Source organism: Schistocerca serialis, chromosome 5, assembly GCF_023864345.2.
Source record: "Schistocerca serialis cubense isolate TAMUIC-IGC-003099 chromosome 5, iqSchSeri2.2, whole genome shotgun sequence".
NCBI classification, from domain to species: domain Eukaryota; kingdom Metazoa; phylum Arthropoda; class Insecta; order Orthoptera; family Acrididae; genus Schistocerca; species Schistocerca serialis.
The window spans coordinates 373605372-373624029 of NC_064642.1; the positions used below are offsets into that span (position 1 = coordinate 373605372).

Genomic DNA, 18658 nt, shown 5'->3' on the forward strand with positions numbered 1-18658 from the left:
ATCAATGGTAGCAGTACTGCCAACTTACAGCACAATGGCGTGAAATGTCTATATTTAATAACATTTTCAAAGTTTCCATCTGACTCACCAAGTAGCAGCATCTCTAAATTCACTTGGTCTGTTGCCATGTATATTTGATAATGACTCCAAAAACTGTAGAGTACTCTACAATAAGTGGAATTAAATTTTACGCTTTTCCCTTTACAAGTGCATTATTCCTTTCCAGGATTCTATAAAGCTTTTAAGTTTTCCGTTTGTCTTCTCTACATAAATTTTATGTTTTTCCCTTTACAAGTGCATTATTCTTTTCCGGGATTCTATCAAGCTTTTAAGTTTTCCGTTTGTCTTCTCTACGTCTGATTTCATAGATACCTTTCCATACCAAATCACTTTGTAGTGCTTATTATCCCTAAATATTTAAACATATTCTTCACTACACAGAAGTTTTTGTGCCCCTATGTGACTAAACAGCAGACACCAGTAAGCCCAACACCCAACTCAATACAACATATACGATAGCCTAAGAAACAACAATTTATTGTTTTCAATATCTAGGCCATCTCTCTCCAGCTGAATGTAGACTCTCACATCAAACCAGCTAATAGAACCTGCACAAACCATGGAGTATTCAAGAACTTTCTTTTCAAATGGAAAAATAAATAAACTCATTGCACAATTGTGGCAAGATACCTCATAGCATCCACCACATCATGCAGTAGTGTACCATACCATACCAAGCAATGTAAAGGACTTCCTGACACTGTCCGCCCAATGCTGTTGACGGGTTTGAAAACTTACGATGCTAAATTCAAGTGTTTTTCCATTAAACTAGCTCATATACGAAGGTCATTCAATAAGTAATGCAGTCATGTTTTTTTTTCTGAAAGTAGACTGGTTTTATTCAGGATACCAATACAATAACTACTACTCACTCTTTTGGCTACAAAACCCTATTTCTCAACATAATCTCCATTCAATATGACTGCCTCATACACCACCTTACTGGGAATGTCCCTATGCCCACACAGTACCACTGTACTGGTTGATGTTGGATCCAATGCCTTTCTGCATTAGTAACTTCTCGATCATCCACGTACTGCTTCCCGCGGAGTGCACTCTTCATTACACAAAACAGGTGCAAGTCTGAAGATGCGAGATTTGGGCTGTACAGTGAAGGAGCCGGAGCAATCCAATTAGGTTTTGTGAGCTCCTCTCAAGTGCACACATTTGTGTGAGGCATTATGTTGTCATGGAGAAAGAGAACTTAACTTGCATTTTTGTGGGAATGAACATGTGAAGCAGTTTCTTCAATTTCCTGAGGGTAAATGCACCTGGCCAACACACAGGAGGATGGACAGGTTTGCGAACCTTGTGATGATGACAGGTGCCTCACAACTCATTCTGCTTTTATTCACTGCCAGGTCTCTGTAGACATTCTGCAAATGCCTATGAATATTTGCAACACTATGGTTTTCTGACAAAAGAAACTCAAAGGCAGCTCTCTGGAGCACACCTCCATCACAGACGCCATTTTAAAGGCTATGTATACTGCCACGACTTATCTCAGCTTCATGAAACTATAGGGACTGAAGCAGGAATGATCCACAATGTACCAAGACAAATTTCACATTTTTTCAGCCGAAATCAGATGAGGAGAAAAATGTTGCATTACTTATTGAATGCACCTCATATGAGAAGATATTGGCACTCCTGTTTTATCTATTTTCCATTAGTACAATTGCTTCGTACCTGTAACAATGTATTAGCAATATCAAGTATTCCACCATACACTAAACAAACAAATAACTGAAATGATGTAATGGACTCTTGGAAACTCAGTAGCCTTATTTTCTTGTTATGCTCATCAACACAGTCTTTCATCAATATTTCTAAAGAACACAGAGACTGTGATATTTGAAATCACAAGCATTTATAGCTTTATAATTTATAAGCAATTTACACACACACACACACACACACACACACACACACACACACACACAATCTACTGTATTAATTTCCAGTCAAACAAACTCACGTTTAGTAATCTTTTGTCGATTTCTGGAACAGCCTTTTCAATAGCAGTTTTCTGTATAAATGCACATGCTAATTCCATATTATCTTGAGCTGCAACTTGAGCTGCCTGTTCAATCATTTCCTTCTGCTGAGGTGTAGCACCCTGACAAAAATAAAAGGATACATAGTTAGGTCAGTCGAGTTTGTGCAACTGACAAAAACATTCCTTCTATCAATATAAATTAACATTAATAAAATGCTTAAGGTATTTGGCACGCAATACTGACAGTTTATGTGCTTTGAAAGTGTTCCACAATCTGTAAAATGAGACAGCAGAACTTTCATTATTACCTTACTAAACATACACAATTTTATGCAGAAACTGCTCTCTCTAAACTAAAAGTGCAACTTCATTCTTAAAATGTCAGCCATTGTGATGTAGCGGTAAAGTGCCAAGGACACAAGATCAAATCCCAGTCAGACCAAGGAATATTTCAGTCCACCTTTACCCTCAATGGTGTGAAGATTTGTTAGGGATGATACACAGTTTGGGTTCCATGTTAAACATTAGCTCTTCTTCCTCCAGGAGGATTACTGGAGTAGGTTAGGGATACCTAAGTTACCAAAGTGGCCATGCTGTTGAGCCACTTGGAATTATCATTATTAAAACAATTTTGTTTTCAAAAAAATTGCACCAAGTTTCAAAAAGATGCTTCTGGATGAAAGGCATTTTACAGTACATTCTCTGTTTCTGTGTGCAATATGTACTTATCGTTTGTCTGAAGGTACAGTGGATAAATGTCAGACTATAAATGTAATGGTTTCAGGCTCTGACAAACAAGATTTTTTTGACATGTGGATCACTTCTGGCCAAGAAAAAAATGAAATATAAAATATATCAATGCTGAAAAATGTATTGCAAATACTGCAACATCATTAGAAGTGGACCATTAGGGTGTGCACTGGAACATTTTATCACAGACACTAGTAATTGAAGGTTTTCTGAACAGACCATCCCAGTATTTGATGTTTGTCTACCATTCTATCACATGTGGTGACCATTTCCCCAGTTGCAATATAATATTGTACAGCAACAGTCAAAAGTTTTCAATCACCTATCACCACTATCAATTTGTGATTGAAACAGGGATTTTGTTTCGGATTTCTATCATATCCCCATTCTAATAATAAATCAAATATAAACATGTAGAGACTAAGTGCCTATGTTGTGTATCTGATTAGTTGTTAGCATAGAGGGTTGCTGATCAGTACATGAAACAGCACTGATGGCCCTTTCCCTAAGACTTAATTCAAATTACCCTCATCCCTTCAGCTGTCTGTGTAGCAATCAGTTCACATTATATCATTTGCATCTAGTGGTGTGTTATATACATATATAAGAGAGGATATATTGAGGCGCAAGTTCCCATCTCCGGAGTTCTGATAGGTTGGTGTCAGTGGGAAGTATTCAGGAAACCCAGACGGTGTAACACTGTACCAAGATTCGCTGGCCGTGCACCAAGGCATGTTTAGCCACAGGGTGATCCTCATTACCAACAAACACTGTCTGCCTATGTCCGTTCATGCGAATGGACAGTTTGTTGCTGGTCATTCCCACATAGAATGCGTCACAGTGTAGGCAGGTCAGTTGGTAAATCACGTGGGTGCTTTCACACGTGGCTCTGCCTTTGATCGTGTACACCTTCCAGGTTACAGGACTGGAGTAGGTGGTGGTGGGAGGGTGCATGGGACAGGTTTTACACCGGGGGCAGTTACAAGGTTAGGAGCCAGAGGGTAGGGAAGGTGGTTTGGGGATTTCATAGGGATGAACCAAGAGGTTCCGAAGGTTAGGTGGACGGCGGAAAGACACTCTTGGTGGAGTAGGGAGGATTTCATGAAGGATGGATCTCATTTCAAGGCAGGATTTGAGGAAGTTGTATCCCTGCTGGAGAGCCACATTCAGAGTCTGATCCAGTCCCGGAAAGTATCCTGTCACAAGTGGGGCACTTTTGGGGTTGTTCTGTGGGAGGTTCTGGGTTTGAGGGGATGAGGAAGTGGCGCTGGTTATTTGCTTTTGTACCAGGCCAGGAGGGTAGTTGCAGGATGCGAAAGCTGTTTTCAGTTTGTTGGTGTAATGGTTCTGAGATTCGGGATTGGAGCAGATTAGTTTGCCACGAAGACCTAAGCTGTAGGGAAGGGACCGTTTGATATGGAATGGGTGGCAGCTGTCATAATGGGAGGTACTGTTGCTTGTTGGTGGGTTTGATGTGGACAGATGTGTGAAGCTGGCCATTGGACAGATGGGGGTCAACGTCGAGGAAAGTGGCATGGGATCTGGAGTAGGACCAGGTGAATCTGATGGAACCAAAGGAGATGAGGTTGGAGAGGAAATTCTGGAGTTCTTCTTCACTGTCAGCCCAGATCATGAAGATGTCATCAATAAATCTGTACCAAACTTTGGGTTGGCAGGGCTGGGTAACTAAGAAGGCTTCCTCTAAGCGACCCATAAATAGATTGGCATACGAGGGGGCCATCCTGGTACCCATGGCTGTTCCCTTTAATTATTGGTATGTCTGACCTTCAAAAGTGAAGAAGTTCTGAGTTAGGATGAAGCTGGCTAAGGTAACGAGGTAAGAGGTTTTAGGTAGGGTGGCAGGTGATCGGCGTGAAAGGAAGTGCTCTATCGCAGCGAGGCCCTGGACGTGCGGGATATTTGTGTATAGGGAAGTGGCATCAATGGTTACAAGGATGGTTTCCGGGGGTAACAGACTGGGTAAGGATTCCAGGCGTTCAAGAAAGTGGTTGGTGTCTTTGATGAAGGATGGGAGACTGCATGTAATGGGTTGGTGTTGATCTACGTAGGCAGAGATACGTTCTGTGGGGGCTTGGTAACCAGCTACAATGGGGCGGCCGGGATGATTGGGTTTGTGAATTTTAGGAAGAAGGTAGAAGGTAGGGATGCGGGGTGTCGGTGGGGTCAGGAGGTTGATGGAGTCAGGTGAACGGTTTTGTAGGGGGCCTAAGGTTCTGAGGATTCCTTGAAGCTCCGCCTGGACATCAGGAATGAGATTACCTTGGCAAACTTTGTACGTAGTGTTGCCTGAAAGCTGACGCAGTCCCTCAGCCACATACTCCCGACAATCAAGTACCACGGTCGTGGAACCCCCCCCCCCCCCTTTTTTTTTTTTTTTTTTTTTTTGGTGGTTTTAGGGCGCACAACTTCAATGGTCATTAGCGCCCTTACTACGTTAAGAATGCACCGCGAGGTACAAGTTTAAAACAACAACTAAAAGGGAAAACACGATAAAAGACAGACTGATAGGCAGAGGATTAAAAAACAGCATCATCAAATGTCCTTAGACAGGTGTGTCAAATTGATAAAACGAAGGACACGAGCAGCTGCTCGTGGGTCATCTGCTAAAATGGCATCTAAAGTACATGGCAGGTTAAGATCGAGACGCAGTGTGTTGAAATCCGGACAGGACATTAAAATGTGGCGGACCGTCAGCAATTGCCCACATGGGCAGAACGGCGCCGGCGCAGCCGTCAGCAGATGGCGATGGCTGAACCGGCAGTGTCCAATGCGTAACCAGGCCAAAACGATCTCCTCCCGCCGAGAAGGGAGGGAGGAGGACGTCCAAGCCGCGGGAAGAGGTTTCAAGGCCCGAAGCTTGTTGTCTGTGAGTGCAGCCCAATCGGCATGCCACAGTGATAAAATGCGCTGACAAATGACCCTGCTACAGTCTGAGGAAGGGACACAACAGGAAGCTGTCCGAGGCTGGAGGACCGCAGCCTTGGCCCCGGCATCTGCAGCTTCGTTCCCAGGGATACCGACATGGCCAGGGACCCACATAAAGCTAACCGGAGAACCGACGTCCACCAGCTGCTGAAGAGAGCATTGGATCCGGTGCACGAAAGGGTGAACCGGATACGGATCACTGAGGCTCTGGATGGCGCTCAGGGAATCGGAGCAGATGACATAAGCAGAATGTCGGTGGCGGCAGATGTAAAGAACGGCCTGGTAGAGGGCAAAGAGCTCAGCTGTGAAGACCGAACAATGGCCATGGAGCCGGTATTTGAAACTTTGTGCCCCGACAATAAAAGAACACCCGACCCCGTCATTGGTCTTTGAGCCGTCTGTATAAATGAAGGTCCGATTGATGAACTTTGAACGAAGTTCAACAAAACGGGAGTGGTAGACCGAACCGGGGGTAACCTCTTTTGGGAGCGAGCTGAGGTCAAGGTGAACGCGGACCTGAGCCTGGAGCCAAGGTGGCGTGTGGCTCTCGCCCACTCGAAAGGTTGCAGGGAGTGAAAAATTAAGGTGTTGAAGGAGGCGACGAAAACGAACTCCAGGGGGTAGCAGGGCAGAGACATACAACCCGTATTGACGGTCGAGAGAGTCGTCAAAAAAGGAGCGATAAGACGGGTGGTCGGGCATTGACAGTAGCCGACGGGCATACCGACAAAGCAGTATATCGCGCCGGTAGGTGAGTGGCAATTCGCCAGCGTCAGCATGAAGACTCTCTACGGGACTAGTATAAAACGCTCCGATCGCAAGTCGTAAACCCTGATGTTGTATGGAGTTGAGGCGGCGTAAGATGGATGGCCATGCAGAGGAGTATACGAAGCTCCCATAATCCAGCTTGGAGCGGACGATCGACCGATATAGACGAAGCAGGACGGTTCAATCCGCTCCCCACGACATACCACTGAGAACACGGAGAACATTTAAAGAACGGGTACAACGGGCAGCCAAATATGACATGTGGAGACCAGCTAAGTTTCCTGTCAAATGTAAGACCTAAAAATTTTGTTGTCTCCACGATTGGGAGAGCAACGGGACCGAGTCGTAAGGACGGTGGGAGAAACTCTTTGTAGCGCCAGAAGTTAATACAGACCGTCTTCTCGGCAGAAAAACGGAGGCCATTGGCGACACTCCAGGAGTAAAGACGGTCAAGAGAACGCTGAAGACAGCGCTCCAGGACACGTGTACACTGCGCGCTGTAATAGATGGTAAAATCGTCCACGAAAAGGGAGCCTGATACATCAGCTGGGAGGCAATCCATTATTGGATTGATCTCGATGGCGAAGAGAGCGACGCTCAAAACTGAGCCCTGTGGCACCCCATTCTCCTGGCAAAAGGTGTCTGACAGGACAGAACCCACACGTACCCTGAACCGTCGATCCATTAAAAAAGAACGAATAAAAAGAGGGAGGCGACCGCGAAGGCCCCAAGTATGCATGGTGCGGAGAATGCCCGCCCTCCAACAGGTGTCGTAAGCCTTCTCCAAATCAAAGAACACAGGCGCGGTCGGGCGCTTCCGCAAGAAGTTATTCATAATGAAGGTCGACAAGGTAACCAGATGGTCAACAGCAGAGCGGCGCCTACGAAATCCACATTGTACATTGGTAAGTAGGCGTCGAGACTCGAGCAGCCAAACCAAACGAGAGTTAACCATTCGCTCCATCACTTTACAGACACAGCTGGTAAGCGAGATGGGTCGATAACTGGAAGGCAAGTGCTTGTCCTTCCCCGGCTTAGGAATCGGGACAACAATAGACACGCGCCAGCATGCGGGAACATGTCCCTCAATCCAGATGCGATTGTAAGTACGAAGAAGAAAACCTTTACCCTCAGGAGAAAGGTTCTTCAGCATCTGAATATGAATAGAATCAGGCCCTGGAGCGGAGGACCGTGATCGGCCAAGTGCGTTTTCGAGTTCCCGCATGGTGAATGGGGCATTATAACTTTCACGATTCGAGGAGCGGAAGTTAGGTGGCCTAGCCTCCTCTGCCTGTTTGCGGGGGAGGAAGGCAGGGTGGTAATGAGCGGAGCTCGAAACCTCGGCGAAAAATCGGCCGAAGGCATTGGAGACATCCTCAGGGGCCACAAGGACGTCATTCGCGACCGTCAAGCCAGAAACTGGTGAGTGGACCTTAGTGCCAAATAGCCGGCGCAGGCCACCCCAGACAACAGAAGGAGGAGTAAAACTGTTGAAGGTGCTTGTGAAAGCAGCCCAGCTGGCTTTCTTGCTTTCTTTAATAATACGACGACACTGAGCACGTAATCGTTTATAATTGATACAATTCGCCACTGTAGGGTGGAGTTTGAAGGTGCGTAAAGCACGTCGACGAGCACGTAAAGCGTCTCTACATGCTGCAGTCCACCAGGGGACCGGTACGCGACGTGGAGAAGAAGTAGGGTGAGGGATGGAATATTCAGCAGCAGCGAGAATGACTTCCGTGAGGTGTGCGACCTGACGATCGCAGCTTGTGAAGGTTTGATCCTGAAAGGTCGCCCTGGAAGAGAAGAGCCCCCAGTCTGCCTTGGAGATGGTCCAACTAGAGGAGCATGGAGAGGGGGTATGCTGCAGGAGATGGATAACACACGGGAAGTGGTCGCTCGAATATGTATCAGAAAGTGCATACCACTCAAACCGGCGTGCAAGTTGGGGAGTACATATAGAAAGGTCTAAATGGGAATAGGTGTGAGATGTGTCCGAAAGAAAAGTAGGGGCGCCAGTATTGAGGCAGACAAGGTTGAGCTGGTTGAAAAGGTCTGCTAACAGGGAGCCCCTCGGGCAGGATGCTGGAGAGCCCCAAAGGGGATGGTGGGCATTGAAGTCTCCAGTTAACAAAAATGGTGCAGGTAGCTGAGCAATAAGTTGCATCATGTCTGCCCTGGTAACGGCAGATGACGATGGAGTGTAAACGGTACAAATGGAAAATGTAAAAGTGGGGAGAGTAATGCGGATGGCAACTGCCTGCAGGCCGATGTGCAACGTGATGGGATCATAGTAAATATCATCCCGGACCAGCAACATAACCCCTCCATGAGCCGGGATACCTACCACAGGGGGTAGGTCAAAACGCACAGAGGTGTAGTGTGCCAAGGCAATTTGATTGCATGGGCGTAGCTTCGTTTCCTGGAGGGCTACGACGAGCGGACGGTGCAAGCGGAGCAGCAACTTGAAGTCCTCTCGATTGGAGTGAATGCTGCGAATATTCCAGTGAATAAGTGCAATCGTAAGAAAAGGAAGATAAAAGAAGGGGTCACCTCGAAGGCCGCGGAGGGCCTGGCTTCGAGCGAGCACTGCCGCCGCTATCAGTAGGCAGACAGTCTTCGTCCATTGGGTCTATAGGTTCATCGGCCATCTTGGGAAGATGGCCGGGAGGGGGAGCTTCCCCCACCGGTGAACGGCCAGATGTTCGGCTACCAGCGGTGCGGCCAGGCGAAACGGATGACGGCCTGGGGCGGCAACTGCTGGGTGGCGCAGGAGAAGAAATGCGCCGTGGCGGAGAAGGAGAACTGTGCTTCCTAGGAGCCTTCTTGGAAGGACGTTTGGTGGAAGTACCGGTCGAAGGCTGGGAGGTCGAGGTACGTAGGAAGTCCGCACGGGACGGTTCCTTCTTAAAGGCCCGTGCATCTGACTTCTGGGTCTTCGTCTTGGCAGAAGCTGATGAAGGTGCTTGTGTCTGAGGGGTGACAGGAGGAGGAGGAGACGTCGACCGGGCGATCTTAGCACTGGCCGAACGGACGACCGTGGTGCCGAAGGTCAGATCGCATGTCTGGGTTGCCACCTCCCTGGTAGTCCGAGGAGAGGCGAGGACAGTACTGTATTTCTCCGCTGGGAGCAGCGTGGGCTTCCTACTAGCCAATAGCTTGCGAGCAGCCGAGGTGGACACTTTCTCTTTGACCCGAATTTCTTGGATACAGCGTTCTTCCTTATAGACAGGACAGTCGCGGGAGGATGCGGCATGGTCACCCTGACAGTTCACACAACGAGGAGACGGAGGTGGACAGTCACCCTCATGGGCATCCCTGCCACAAGTGACACATTTAGCCGCATTGGAACAAGACTGTCGAGTGTGATTGAAACGCTGACACTGGTAACAGCGAGTAGGTGTCGGGACATAGGGGCGAACAGAAATAACCTCGTAGCCCACCTTGATGCGCGATGGCAGCTTAACACTATCGAAGGTCAAGAAAAGTGTCCGGGTCGGTACAAGGTCATTGTTGACCTTTTTCATGACCCTATGGACAGCCGTCACGCCCTGCTCAGCGAGGAAAGATTGAATCTCCTCGTCAGTCAGTCCGTCGAGGGAGCTAGTATAGACCACATCACGAGATGAATTCAAAGTTCGGTGAGTCTCCACCCGCACAGGGAACGTGTACAGGAGTGTGGCCCGAAGCAGTTTTTGTGCCTGAAAGGCGCTCTCAGTTTCTAGTAATAAGGTACCGTTACGCAACCTGGTACAAGATTTGACAAATCCGGCTATGGCATCTACACCCTTCTGGATAACGAAAGGGTTGACAGAGGAAAAATCCTTTCCGTCCTCAGATCGAGAAACGACGAGGAACTGTGGGGCAGGTGGTAGTACTTTTGTCACTGATGGCTGGTCACGTTTCCGTTTTTGGGCAGAAGTCGAGACAGATGGAGTGAAATCCATTGCAGAGGAATCCCCCATGATTGCCAGCGTCTCCGATGGCGCGCTCCTTCCTTGTGGGGACCCTCTCAGAGGGCACTCCCGCCTTAGGTGAATGTTTACACCTCAGGTCACACCTCCCGAGAACCAGACGGAGGGACCAATCGGCATGGTCAGAAGGTATCAGCTCAGGCAATCACCCCTCCCCCGGCCTGGCCTTTACCAGGGGGTACGCGCGTGCCTTACATGTCTACCCAGGGCGGGGAATTACGCGTTACCCCGTCACCGGTTACGCGTGCGAACGCGTGGGTCGGCCTTCAGGCACACACAGGGAGGAAGGAAGAAGAGGAAAAGGAGGAGAGAGAGGGAGAGAGAGGACAGACTGTCTCAAACGCCGAGGCGGAGACCAGAGAAGGCAAGGAGAAGAAGGTAATGAGAAGGCAAGGAGAAGAAGGTAATGAGAAGGCAAGGAGAAGGCAAGGAGAAGAAGACAAGGAAAGAGTAAGGAAGACAGTGAGGTGGAAAAGAGCAAAGAAAGGAACCAACCAAAGGAAGGAAGAAACGAGAAGTGGAAAAGCAAAATGACCGCAAATAGAGGTTGTGGAACCGTCCGTCTCCGGACGCAGGCGCTAACGACCCCCTTGAGGGGGTGGGACTCCTTTTAGTCGCCTCTTACGACAGGCAGGAATACCTCGGGCCTATTCTAATCCCCGGACCCGCAGGGGGGGTGGAACCCTTGTCAGCCGGAAGAATGACGATGGATCGGTCAGCTTTCAGATCACGTATAGCCTGGGCTTCAGCTGTGGTGATGTTGGGAGCAGGATTAAGGTTTTTCAAGAAAGATTGAGAGGCAAGGCTGGAAGTGAGAAATTCCTGGAAGGTTTGGAGAGGGCGATTTTGAAGAACAGGAAGGTGGGTCCCGCCATGATGGAGGACGGAACTGTTCCAGGCAGGGTTCAATTTGGATAGTGTCTTGAGAAGTTGGATATATGACTCATACAGCAGCTGCAATTTGCAAGGAAGTAAACAGTACTGTGAGCCTCTCCAATCTCAGTTCAACAGTGCAACACTGTCTGCGTAAACAAAATTTAAAGGGGAGCATAGCAGCTGAAAACTTTTATTCAAAAACAAAATAAGGTGAAAAAGACTGCACAGGGCACAGCAACATAAAAACTGGAGCATGCGACAATGGTCCAAGGTGTTATTCAGGGACAAATTTAAGTTTCAAATATTTGGAAGCTGTCGTCGTCAATTGTTTGCTCATCGAGTTCATGGAGAACATAAGAAGTGTCAGTATGTGATGCCAATGGTGAAGCATAGTGGAGGGTAGGTAATGGTACAGAGATGTTTTGTGGGTGATACGCACTGTGATCTAGTGAGAATTAATGAAACATTAAAGAAGGAAGGATATACAGGATACTGATCAACAATGCCGTTCCATGTGGTACAAGACACAGTGGTGTGGGTTTATGCTGCAACAGGGACACTGAACATGCTTCTAAATCATACAGTGGGTATGTCAATAGAAATCTGCAAAATCATTACAAAATTTCATCTCCAGAATACTGAGAGTTTGTGCAGCTGTTCTGAGTGCTTTGAAGGGGCTAAATTCTGAATGATAGTGTATTGCACTTAATGACAGAGACAGAGAATATTTATTTTGTTGCTTTATTTAGTTTGTATGATGTCTCTGTACACTGAAATAATATTTATAGTATTTATCATGCATAATAAACTTTTGACTGGTAATTTATCAAAATTGGTCAACTCTTTCCCAAGGAATTCACTGCAACTAGTTTCCCATCTGATGCTTCACATCAATGGTATGTTTATTATTGTAGGACTGTTGGTGTTTCTCAGGTGCAGTCATTCTACCCACAAGAGTGTTAGCTAGCAGATGCACAGATAGAGTGTGAAGTAGCAGTCGACAAACAGAAATGAAGATTACGTTGTTGACAAAAATGGACTGATGTTCTAGTAATTACACATGGTTATGATAATTACACCTATACATATATAGTTCAGTGCTGTAGCAATACGCAACAACCCAGAATGACATCACACATACAGGCAACCAATTTGAATGTAGTAGTAATACTTGGCTAATTTTTATACTTCTGATTTGTGATTGTATTTGTCTCAAAATTTCACTGATAAAGATAACCAAATTTTGAAAATATGATTTAATTGGATAGATAAAAAAATCTACTCACCAAGTAGCAGCAGGACAAAGAAAAAAAAATTATGGAAATGTGCAAGCTTTTGGAGCCAAAGGCTCCTCCTCCTAGCAAAAAGTTTGAAGCGGGAAGACAGTGGGATGAAGGAAAAGGACTGGCAAGGTTCAGGAAATAGGGAATTATAGAAAAGCCACCCAGAACCCCAGGTAAAGGGAAAATTATTGGACAGGATGAAAAAGAAAAAACTGGAACTACCTACTACAGAATGAAACTCTGGATTAGAATTGCTTGAGACACACAGCTACATAATTGTCTGATATGAGTGAATTAATAACTAACTTAGAAGTCGGTCCAGACACTGCAGGACTTTCAAGGGATGGCACATTGAAAGAAGTAGGATATTTTGTCCGATCTGAGAGTAAATTCATTCAACCAATGAGGAAGTGACAATTTTTATATACTTCCTCCTTAACATGAATATACTGTAATTTGGCACAAAGTATTCCAGGACCAACTGAAAACTGAATCTTACACTTTCGGCATTATTGGCATAACATTCAACCAACTGAGTCTAGAGATATGCTTAAAAGTATCACAGCGTGTGAGGAGGAGGAAGCGATTGTCACACAATGAAAAATACTTAAAATTACACACCGTTAAAACAGAAACAAATGCTGTCTTCAGATTTGTGCTTATTGAGACCAGCAACTGATCTCTACAGGTTATCATGGCCATTCCTGCTGTCAAGTTTCGCACCATATGGTGGGCTGCAGCACGCATTCGAGATTCGTCTGGATCCAAGGCAAAGTCCTAAAAAAAAATATATATACACCAATCAATACAAGTATCAAAACATATTGAATATATATACATAAAGTACATAGGCATTTCTAATGTCACGCTCTCCTGTTGTACCTTTTTGATTATCTGTTCACAGGTGGTAAGAGCTATTTTGATGGAACGGTCAACGACTGGATGAATCCACTCTTGAATTGCACGTTCAACAGCTGGTCGTACAAACTGTTTCAGCTGTGGATGAGTTTGGAACAGTGCAAGCTGGGAAAAATAAATAAATAAAAATAATATAAAATAAAAATTTAAGAAAATAAAATTTGAGAACAAATCAACTGGTAATTTTTGTTTATTGGCATAAACTGGAGCACATATTTACCTGGGAATTGATTGTTATAAGAGGAGCCAAACTGTTCACTGTACTTATACAGATGTCCATATAACCAAAACGAGGTTCTGGTGGTCCTGTTGGAAGACTTGAAGTAGGTGTCGTGTTGGTGGGAGCAACGGAAGTTGGTGGTGTTGCAGCAGATGATATTGTTATTTGTGCCATTTCCTCCACAGGTGCTGCAGAAGGAGCTGTACTGGTAGCTAAAGAACGTTTGATTTTTAGAGCCGGGCAACATTGTTTTCGAAATTATGAAAATTAAAGAGATAAGAGAGATTTGCCAACTATAAAATAAAGAACTTTCTTGTTTTTGGGTAACAAACACAATAAAAATTTCTAAAACTCATCCATTGATTTCTTAATTTTTTTTGACATTTGAATATTTTTACTACAGTAGCTTTTGTTAAGATCCATTCTGTGGTACATGCCTTCTAAAACATTACCTTCTGTCGTCATTTCATGTTTTGCAATAAAGAAATTGACAATCAGAAAAGAATCTGAACTGGAAAGTATAGCTGAAACAGACTGTTGATTTCAACGATAAAGACATAAAAATCATACTAAAACACACACTGGAGCTATTCTACACTCAGGTGGAAAGTATTTCTAATGCAGAAATACTTGCAATGGGCGTAATTTTTGGAGAACTCCCAAACACATCACGCCAACTACTTAAAACAACTAATAATAGTAACAGTAATCTTAAAATAATCTACGAGGTGCGGCTAGAAAAAAACCGGACTGATGCTGGAAAAAACATTTATTTACAATTATTTACAATTTCATGTTATCTCCTTCAATGTACTCTCCTCCTCGGTCTCTACACCGCTCCATACGAATTTTCCACTGTTCATAGCAATGCTGCAGATCATTTTCGGTACGTCCATACATTACTTCCGTCGCTTTTTCTTTTACTGCTTCAACAGTCTCAAATCTAGTTCCTTTCAAAGCTGACTTGACTTTAGGGAAAAGAAAAAAGTCACAGGGGGCCAAATCAGGTGAGTAGGGTGGATGATCTAAGATGGGAATGTTGTGTTTTGCCAAAAATGCCTTCACTGACAACGCACTGTGAGCTGGGGCATTGTCTTGGTGAAGGATCCATGACTTTTTTCTCCACAAATCGTTCCGTTTTCTCCGTACTCGCTCACGTAGGATAGCCAGGACGCTAATGTAGTAATGCTGATTCACTGTTTGTCCCTCTGGTACCCAATCAATGTGCACAATCCCTTTGATGTCAAAAAAACAATCATCATTGCCTTGAATTTCGATTTTGACATTCGTGCTATTTCTTGTCGTGGAGAACCAGGAGTTTCCCAATGCATCGGTTGGCGTTTAGTTTCGGGATTGTAAGTAAAAAACCACGATTCATCGCAAGTAATAACATATTGTAAGAAGGTGGGATCACTTTCAATGTTTTCCAGGATGTCGGAACAAATCATTCTTCGGCGTTCCTTCTGTTCAATTGTGAGACACTTTGGAACCATTTTTTAACACACTTTGTTCATGTTGAAACTTTCATGAAGAATCTGCCTAACACTTTCCTTGTCAACTCCTGTTAACTCAGACATTGCTCTGATTGTTAAACGGCGATCTTGTCGAACAAGTTTACCGATTTTTTCAATGTTTGCATCAGTTTTTGCTGACAATGGTCTGCCAGTGCGAGTGTCATCACTGGTGTCTTCGCGGCCATCTTTAAATCGTTTAAACCACTCAAACACTTGTGTTCGCGATAAACAATCATCGCCGTACACTTGTTGTAACATTACAAACGTTTCACTTGCAGATTTTCCTAGTTTGAAACAAAATTTGATGTTAACACGCTGTTCTTTCTGTACACTCAACATTTTCCGACATACAGACAAAACGTCAACTACTTAAAACAGACGCCACGGGCAGACTGAGTGCAGGAGGCAGATGAAACTCGAGCAGTAGGCGGAGCGAGAGTCACGTGACAGGCCACGCGACTTTCAGCCTTATTGCATTCGTTTTGTTGTTTCACCAGTACTAGTCCGGTTTTTTTCTAGCCACACCTCGTATGTTCCAGCAAAATAACTTCATTCAGGAACAAAACATAAATTATGAAGCATAAAAATGTTTTCTCTCTCCAGAGAGTTAAAAGTGTACTGATAAAATAAGAGGAAGTTTAAAAGAAATAATATGTGCATATGTGCATTCATGTGTGACTTTTGCCATCATACTGATATGTACCCGATTTTATCAATATTTTTTATTAAAGCAGAATATACTGTGTGATCAAAAAGTCAGTATAAATTTGAAAACCTAATAAATCATGGAATAATGTAGATAGAGAGGTAAAAATTGACACACATGCTTGGAATGACATGGGGGCTCAATTAGAAGGGGGGAGGGGGACAACGAAGTTTACAAAATGTCCAACAGATGGTGCTGGACAGCAAAACATCAGTGATTGCGCATGACAATTGTGTATAAAAGGAGCTGTAATGAGAGAGAGAATCAGATGTGCCAGCAGTCGCAACATGTTGACATTACCTGAAAAGGCACTTTTAGTGAAGCTGTATTATCAGAATGGGGAATGAGCTAGTTCAGCATTACGATCCTATCGCCATAGGAAGGGGATTTGAATGGGTAAAGATCCGTTGACAAATGCAGCTGTGGCGAGAATGATTTTGAAGTTTGAAGCCATGGGTTGTTTAGAAAATAGACCCCGTAGTGGCCGACCGAGCACAAGGAGTAATGCTGCTGAGACAGTTCAGGAAGAAATGGAGACTGTAGCGGGTTCGTCTATGCACAGGGAAGTCAGCGCTCGTGCAGTCGCACGTCACACCAGTCTTCCATACACTACTGTTTGGTTGGCACTGAGGCGTACCCTCCAATGCTATCCGTACAAAATCCGTCGGCATCATGAACTGTTACCTGGCAATTTAGTGAAGTGGAAGGCATTTGCGGTGTGGGCGGTTCAAAAGATGGCGGAAGATGACGATTGGTTGAGTAACGTGTTGTGGACCGATGAAGCTCATTTCATGCTCCGAGAGTCTGTCAACGTCAACAACTGCAGAGTTTGGGCTACCGAAAATCCTAGAACTGTCGTGGAAACTCCATTGCACGACGAGAAAGTCATGGTATGGGTTGGATTTACCACATCTACCGTTATCGGGCATTTTTTCTACGAGGAAATAAGTGATTCTGGTTTTGTAACTGCTACTGTGACGGGTGAGAGGTATGCCGATATGTGACAGAATCACGTCATCCCCAGCCTGGCTGATAAACACCTGCTGGAATGTACAATGTTTATGCAGGATGGCACTCCACCCCATATTGCTAGACGTGTGAAAGATCTCTTGCGTGCGTCGTTTGGTGATGATCGTGTGCTCAGCCGCCACTTTCGTCATGCTGGGCCTCCCAGGTCCCCAGACCTCAGTCCATGCAGTTATTGGCTTTGGGGTTACCTGAAGTCGCAAATGAATCGTGATCGACCGACATCTCTAGGGATGCTTAAAGACAACATTCAACGCCAATGCCTCACCATAACTCTGGACATGCTTTACAATGCTGTTTACAACATTATTCCTAGACTACAGCTATTGTTGAGGAATGATGGTGGACATATTGAGCATCTTCTGTAAAGATCATCATCTTTGCTTTGTCTTACTTTGTTATGCTAATTATTGCTATTTTGTTCAGATGAAGCGCCATCTGTCGGACATTTTTTGAACTTTTGTATCTTTTTGGTTCTAATAAACCCCTATGTCATTCCAAGCATGTGTGTCAATTTGTACCTCTCTATCTACATTATTCCCTGATTTATTCAGTTTTCAAATTTATACTGACTTTCTGATCACCTGGTATATAAGCTCCCATACTCCATTACATAATAAGCATTATCTCTGCACTTTCCAATTAATTTTTTGAAGTGATCCTCATAAATCGTGCAAATGTTTTCATTCTGTTATACTGAGTACTGAGAACCAGGTTTCGGTGAGCAGATTTACGGAAGTGGTGGTGGTGGTGGAGCAGGAGGAAGAGGATGAAATTCTGCCAAGCCACTAGCTGCGGTATTACCTGGTTGACTCTGTGCTGGTGACTGCGACATGGTTGGCTGTACAATAGCTTCTTGCTTTTTACTTGGATGAGAGAGCTGGTATTCCAAATTCCGTAATTTCTCTTGATCCTTCAAATATAAAGAGGGCTTCAATTCCTGCAAAATAGATATATTTATTTAACAAGATAATTTGTTTAGATAAAATGATCCATAAACATGGTTTATTCTACAGACACTTATAAATTTCAAAAATATCAATGTGTTACTTACAGAAACATCTATATTCAGATTTTTACACAACACCTCTATCTCAAACTTCAGATTTAATTTTAGGTCTGGTTCTTGATGCAGCTCTGCTAAAACATTCATTATTCCCATTGTCCAAGGATTTGGTGGCTTGAACACCTAGAAACAAGTACAGATTATGAAATTAAAATATTATTTCTACAAATGTTGAAGAGAGTATTGAAAGCTAGCAAACAAAATTTTTTATTTCAAACAATGGCAAACCACAGATTTTCTACTGAATGGAATGAATCACACTAACCTTGCTTTTTGCGCAAGATTCCAAGACTTTGGCTACAAACGGAACAACGTACAGTAGTTCCTGTTGCCCTTTGTGGTAAGCTTCAGCTAAAAGAGCTTTCAGGTCAATATCTTCCTGCAGGATCGGCCTATTTTTGGCAAGTGTAAGCATTCCAAGCCAATGTCCGAGATTTTTTAGGAGAGAGCGGTCTGAAAAATTGGCAATTCCTTTATCACTTCGGAGGAGCACCTGTTGAAACAAGAGTTGCCACAAATTATATTTTTATGAATGAAAGATATTAAACTTAC

The 18658-nt window shown here is 44.4% G+C and overlaps 1 protein-coding gene across 6 annotated transcripts in view; it reads right to left on the minus strand.

Annotated features, from left to right (window-relative positions):
* The window catches only part of LOC126482339 (CCR4-NOT transcription complex subunit 1), a 129116-nt gene that overhangs the window by 63186 nt on the left and 47272 nt on the right, over positions 1-18658 (minus strand). For all 6 annotated transcript variants that reach the window (XM_050106420.1, XM_050106415.1, XM_050106417.1 and 3 more), the window contains exons 20-26: positions 18372-18599; positions 18095-18229; positions 17845-17980; positions 13795-14006; positions 13539-13679; positions 13278-13433; positions 2039-2179 (exon numbers count right to left, since the gene is read on the minus strand). In XM_050106420.1, the coding sequence (XP_049962377.1) occupies positions 2039-2179; positions 13278-13433; positions 13539-13679; positions 13795-14006; positions 17845-17980; positions 18095-18229; positions 18372-18599 (1149 nt within the window). The remainder of the gene's footprint in view (positions 1-2038; positions 2180-13277; positions 13434-13538; positions 13680-13794; positions 14007-17844; positions 17981-18094; positions 18230-18371; positions 18600-18658) is intronic.